This window comes from Thalia democratica, chromosome 6 (assembly GCF_965202585.1).
Source record: "Thalia democratica chromosome 6, ktThaDemo2.hap1.1, whole genome shotgun sequence".
In the NCBI taxonomy this organism is placed as follows: domain Eukaryota; kingdom Metazoa; phylum Chordata; class Thaliacea; order Salpida; family Salpidae; genus Thalia; species Thalia democratica.
Genome location: NC_139170.1, coordinates 59,933,098 through 59,939,373, shown reverse-complemented (window position 1 = coordinate 59,939,373; position 6,276 = coordinate 59,933,098). Strand labels below are relative to the sequence as shown.

Below are 6,276 nucleotides of genomic sequence, written 5' to 3'. Positions count from 1 at the left end.
CTAACCTTTTCAAATCCGGATCGAAAATTTAAATTCTAATGTTATGGTTCTAGTATCACTGAACTTGCTTCATTTGTTTTAGCTACTTAGATTGTAAAGGTTTAAATAATCATTATCGTTTCATGTATAAATCTAGAGCAGTTATTTTACACCAAAATACACACTAGTGTACACACAATTTATTTATTGGAGCACAAGAACTTTAGGGTAATTCAATATTCATTTATTGAACTATCCATTTTAACACATCATTTATATAAATCTAGTCACTTAAAATATTCAAACAAATAAATTCATTTTCGTCTACTGAATAAAAAATAGGGACTCATTAGGTAGGTATCAAGTGTATGACTAAACTAGAAAAAGAAATATTAATAAGAAATATAATAACGGTTTACCTAAAAGTATGTTTTATAAATGTATATTTTAGCAAATAAAGTTAAGGCGTATATAATTGTACAAACTGTTATGTTTCATTTAATTTCTGTTACTAATGTAAAATAAAAATATATTTGTTGTTATATACTTATAATACTGCAAATACTTAGCACTTAGTTAATAACAATGTTACAACATGTAAATGATTTAAAACTGTTTTTATAACTTAATTTCTTATAACAAATGACCGAGAAATTATCTAAAACTTATTTTCTATTTTGTTATGAATATCGTTTATATGCGTGTATTAGTAAAATTTATATTAAACTTATTGCAGTGCATTATACTTTATGAACTGATCAAAACGTTATTATAATTAGTTATGATGTTTTAAAATGAATTGACCGAAATTAGAAGTAAAAAAAAATTTATTGACAATTATCTATTCTTAAGATTTATTAAAACTAGTACAGTTATAAATGATAAAAAAAAAACGGTTGAAAAGTACTTATAAGAAATATTTATTTTGATTGTTATAATCATTTTTTTTTAAAGTATAATAGAAGAATAAATCGATTCTAACGCATTCAAGTAAGATTTAATCACAGTTAAATAATTATTTTAACCGATATTAGCCAGTAAACTTATATAAAATAGAAAAAAGTACTTTTTAGTTATTAAAAAAAAAGATTGTATAAAGTGTTACAATACATTTTTTAGGTACTTAACTAGTTAAAATAAAATAGTCAATTATATTTTAAATTAAAACCAAAAAGTTGGAAAAAATTAAATAATTGAATAGTTAATAATACACCAAAAAACACACTTATGTTGAAAACATTTACTTTATAAAAAAGTTTTGCGAAAAATAGAATACAATTAATAGATTTTATAAAATAGTATATAAACTATTTAATTACATATTTTCAAGTTTCTAATCCCTTTGGTAGGTAGTAATAAACTATACTTCTATATATTTTACACTTTAATTCAGATTGTTGTTGTTTACTCAGTTCTTTGTGAAACGTTCGTATATGATAATCTCGACTAGAAGTTTGACTATACCATTTACCACATTCTGCACAACCATAAGGTTTTTCTCCTAAGTGAATTCTAAAGTGTGTAACCAGATCTCCTCTCTGTGTAAACTTCTTCTTGCAAATATCACATTCATGAGCTTTTACTTTGGTGTGAGTCAACATGTGCCTTTTTAAATTACATTTTCGAGCAAACTTCTTTTCACAAACTTCACACTGAAAATCTTTCTTTCCATTGTGTACTAACATATGTTTCTTCACATTAAACTTCATAGTAAAACTTTTGTTACATATTTCACATTTGAAATTGTTTTCTTTAGTATGAGAAACCATGTGTCGTGTTAAATCATGTTTACGAGCAAATTTCTTTAAACAGGCATGACATTGAAAGTCCTTTTTACCATTATGGACCAACACGTGAGCTTTTAAATATCTTTTATTACCAAACTCTTTATTGCAAACATCACAACTATAAATTCGTTTCATTAATTTTTCTTTTTTATTTTTAACATTGCTCATGTTTAAAAATTAAACAAAGCTACGCTTTAAAACTGTTAAAAAGATATTTAATTAAATTTAATTAAGGATAAATAGCAAGTTAAAAAAAACTGTTAAACTAAAAAATTCAAATCATTAAAAATTAAAAAAAAACTTGGGTTTAAAACACTTATTTTAATAAAAGTACAAACTTTTGTAAGTACACCAATTTTTAAAATATTAAAGAATAGAATGTATTAGTTTTAAAAACCATTTTATAAATAGTTGGTTAACTAAAAATTAAAACTTAGAGACAATTTATAAAAACACTACATTAAATCAACAAACTAAAATAATTAATTTTGCATTTGGTTAAATACTTACTGACATCTAAAGTAAGTATAAGTAAATATCCAGAATAACTAAAACATGCAATCAATAATTAGCCCTATTTTAATTTAAATATATCGTATTAAGTAAAAAATAAATTATAAAAACTAAAAAAGCTAACACTGCACATTACTAGCTTGGGGTTAATACTGACGCTATGTTTTTAAAACATTTCCAATACAAAACAAGTTGGATGCTTCTTGACTCGTTTTAAACTACATGATGTATCCACTAAACTACATAATGACTTTGTTGATGTACCAGAAAGATGCACCTAATAACTAATTATTACTGCTGATAAACATATTAGTAAATAATATTCTGGCTTATGACTTTGAAAAAAAAGATTGAAAGTATAACTTTAATTGTAACAATTTTATAAATCTTCACAATTCAGCTTATAAATTATAAATTACTTTAGACTAAAAATAAAATTTAACCTTTAATAACTTTTTGATCACTTATTTAAACTTTTATCCTTTACAAATTACATTGTAATTCATAATTATTTATTTAGTTTTTGAGATTTATAATAAACCACTGTAGAGTTTTATTTTAAATTCAGTTTTTTATTTGTTTTTGTAATGGCCATACACAATTTGATTATTTGACAATTACCATTTTGAATTATTTTCAAATTTTACCCTTATTCACAGTGATATTTATCAACTCTTTACAAAAACTATTCAAATAACAATAATTTTAAGTCATTTTATTAAAAATTAAAAAACTCGCTACTTATTGAAATTTTCATTTAAAGTTATACAAATTAAATTATTAAATAAAAAAAAAACAGTTTTATTTATTTTAAAGAATTTCTTCTGTTAAAGTGTATTTTAAATTACTAATATATTTAAAAGCAAACTAATTACTTTTCAGAAAATACACAATAAATTATGAATTTTATATTTAACAGTTATGAAATAAAAAACTTTTTTATAAATTGTTTAATATTGGCACTATGCAAAACAACACAAATTTATAAAAAACTTCAAGTTTTAGTTTAGTTTAGTAGAAAAATAAATAAATAAACATTTAAGAATTGTTAATTTTAATGTTAGATTAAGTTCAACAAAACAAAAACTGTGCTACTAAATTTAAAAGAACATTTATGGTAAATAATCCTTATAAAGTCAACTAAAATACTTTAGTTGATATGTATTTCATTAAATCATTAGAAAATTATTAATAATTTGTATATCCAATTTGTCCAGCGGAGCGGAGAAGAAATTCTTAATCATCTGATCTAACGTCTATTTTGGTATCACATATTTTAATAGAATCAGTTAATCATAATAAATAACTGTTATCATTTACAACTTAAAATAATTTAATTAAATAAATAGTGAGTACAGTTTAATTAAAATAATGTTTAAAATAACTGCGTTTTGATTTATCAAAGTGTCTGGCGTTTGTCTATTATTCTTTAACTGAAGTCTTATATGAGGGCAATTTAAATAAAAAAACTAAAATGTTAAAATAGGTTCTTTATTCAATTTTTAGGTTGAGAAACTTCTCCAATGCCCACACATCACTCGTCGCCACTGCTACAAACCTTAAACATACTAGTATGATATCATTATTTATCCTTACTAATTTTCTCCCTATCAAAATCTAATTTTCAAGTTTATTTTTAAACTTGAACAGTTTCAACTGAAATCAAATCCCGCCAAAAAAATTGCGCTCTAGTTTAACTTCTAAACGGCGTCATTTTTGAGTACACCAAGTAAGTGGAACTCCTGTTATTTGGTACAGACTACCTTTAAATTATATATAACTTACTTTTTGATTGCACCATTTTTGTTAACCGGTTTTCGTAGATCCTTATTCAAAAACTGAACCTCATCTATTCAATTGTTCAGAGATCACTTTTTAGCAATTTTAATTATTACGACGTTAATCCAAATATAGTGGAAAAAATATTGTAGGCGTTTACTTTACAAATAGTTAAGTAGTCTTTTTTTAAATAAACAGTCTAAAACATTACGTCACCAATTAAGTGATTTTACGTATCTGTATTAGACCTAACAATTTTAAATTCGGATCAAGGCAGACCCTAATTTAAAATCCTAATGTTATGCATCTGGTAAATCACTGATTTTACTTCATTTGTTTTAACTACTTCCAATGCGTATGTATGAATGAAAAATGCATCATACTTTTTTGTACTGCTTAAACCTTAATGCTATAGTATATTGTATTTTTTTAGGAAGTTATCATGTTTTTAAAACGAGTTGACCAAAACAAAATGTTAAAACAAATAAAAATCCTGACAAATTTACAATTTTTAAGATTTTTCAAAACTAGTAGTTATAAAGTCTGCATGATAAAAGAAATCGCTTGAAAAACTAAAATAACAAATATTCATTTTGCTTGTTATAACTATTTTATTGAAATTAAATGGAAAGAAATCAATCGGTTGTAACGCTTGCAAATAACGTTTAATAACAAATCTTAGCAAGTAAACTTATATCAATAAATATTTTTTTAATTTTATATATTAATGATGAATAACATTGTATAAAACGTTTTAAGATATTTTTTAATACTTAACTAGTTTAAAAAGTAATCAAAGTTTCTAATAATTCAAAGTTTAAACCGACAAACTTAGCAAAAGATATTAAGAATAAAGTAATTAATAAAACACCAAAAAGCACATTTATGTAAAATACGTGTACTTTATAAAGTTTTCAAATAGTAAGAAACAGTAAAAAATTTATAAAATATATTAACACTATTTGTTTACATGTTTTAAATTTAAAATTACTTTGGAAGGTAGTCATAAACTATACTTCTATAAATTTTACACTTTAATTCTGATTGTTGATGTTTACTCAGTTCCTTATGAAAAGTTCGTATATGATAATCACGACCATGACTTCTACTATACCATTTACCACATTCTGCACAACCGTAAGGTTTTTCTCCTAAGTGAATTTTAAAGTGTCTGACTAGATCTCCTTTCAGTGAAAACTTTTTAGTGCAAATATCACATTCATAAGCTTTTACTTTTGTGTGAGTCAACATGTGCCTCGTTAGACTACCTTTTTGAGAAAATTTCCGTTCACAAACTTCACACTGAAAATTTTTCTTTCCATTATGAACTAACATATGTCTTTTGACACTAGCTTTCTGACTGAAACTTTTGTTACATTGATCACATTTGAAAAGTTTTTCTTTAGTATGAGAAACCATATGATGTGTTAAATCATGTTTACGAGCAAACTTTTTTAAACAAACATGACACTGAAAGTTTCTTCTACCACTATGGACCAACATGTGAGTTTTAAGACTACTTTTGTGAGCAAGCTCTTTATTGCAAACATCGCAAACATACAGTCTTTCCATTAAACTTTCTTTAACATTTTCAGCAATGCCCATGCTTAATAAATTCAAAATAACTACGATAATATAATTTAAAAAAATAATTAAATTGAAGTAAGGTTAAAAATAAATAAACTGATAGATTTAATTTCCTAGAATAAAGTATAAAACAAAACTCTAAAACACACATTTCAAGAAAATAACTTACTCTTTGTTAGTATATTGAATTATAAAGTGTTCAAGGCTAGATTACATTTAGTATTCAATGTCATAAACTTAATAGTTGATAAAAGAAAAAAAAATGAGACAATTTTAAAATTAGTATATTTTTTAAACTAAAATAATAAACATTATTCAGTTTACTAAATTCTTTTTAACATCTAAGGAAGGTAGAAATGATTTTATATCCAGAAATATTTAAACTTACAATCAATAAAGTTTTTTTTTTTCAGTTTAATATTTAACTTTAAAAAACTTTAGACAACTTATTGAGACTTAAAGAGCTAACACTGCACAAAACTGACCTTTTAAAAAATGATGATAATAATGTTCTTCCAGTACCAGTGTTTTTTATTTATATAAAACTATAGAAAAAAAACGATAAGGTTTTAGCATCAAATAATAGTATGATTATGTTAATTTCACTACAACCGTAAACGTTTTAATATAA

General features: G+C 23.7%; 1 protein-coding gene across 1 annotated transcript; it reads right to left on the bottom strand.

The window, feature by feature from the left end:
• Window positions 1-1,304: 1,304 nt before the first annotated feature.
• LOC145839279 (uncharacterized) lies at window positions 1,305-5,663 on the bottom strand. The gene is made up of 2 exons (XM_082946876.1): window positions 5,173-5,663; window positions 1,305-1,884 (listed from the first exon to the last, which is right to left on the bottom strand). The coding sequence occupies exons 1-2, from the start codon at window positions 5,661-5,663 to the stop codon at window positions 1,305-1,307; spliced, it is 1,071 nt and encodes a 356-aa protein (XP_082803002.1).
• Window positions 5,664-6,276: the final 613 nt, after the last annotated feature.

Excerpts from the sequence above, each read along its gene's own strand:
- LOC145839279 (XM_082946876.1), bottom strand. The coding sequence starts at position 5,663 with ATGGGCATTGCTGAAAATGTTAAAGAAAGTTTAATGGAAAGACTGTAT. Across the intron at positions 1,885-5,172 it reads TGTGCAGAATGTGGTAAATG|TTGTGATGTTTGCAATAAAG; the intron begins GTATAGTAGAAG and ends ACGAATTTATAG.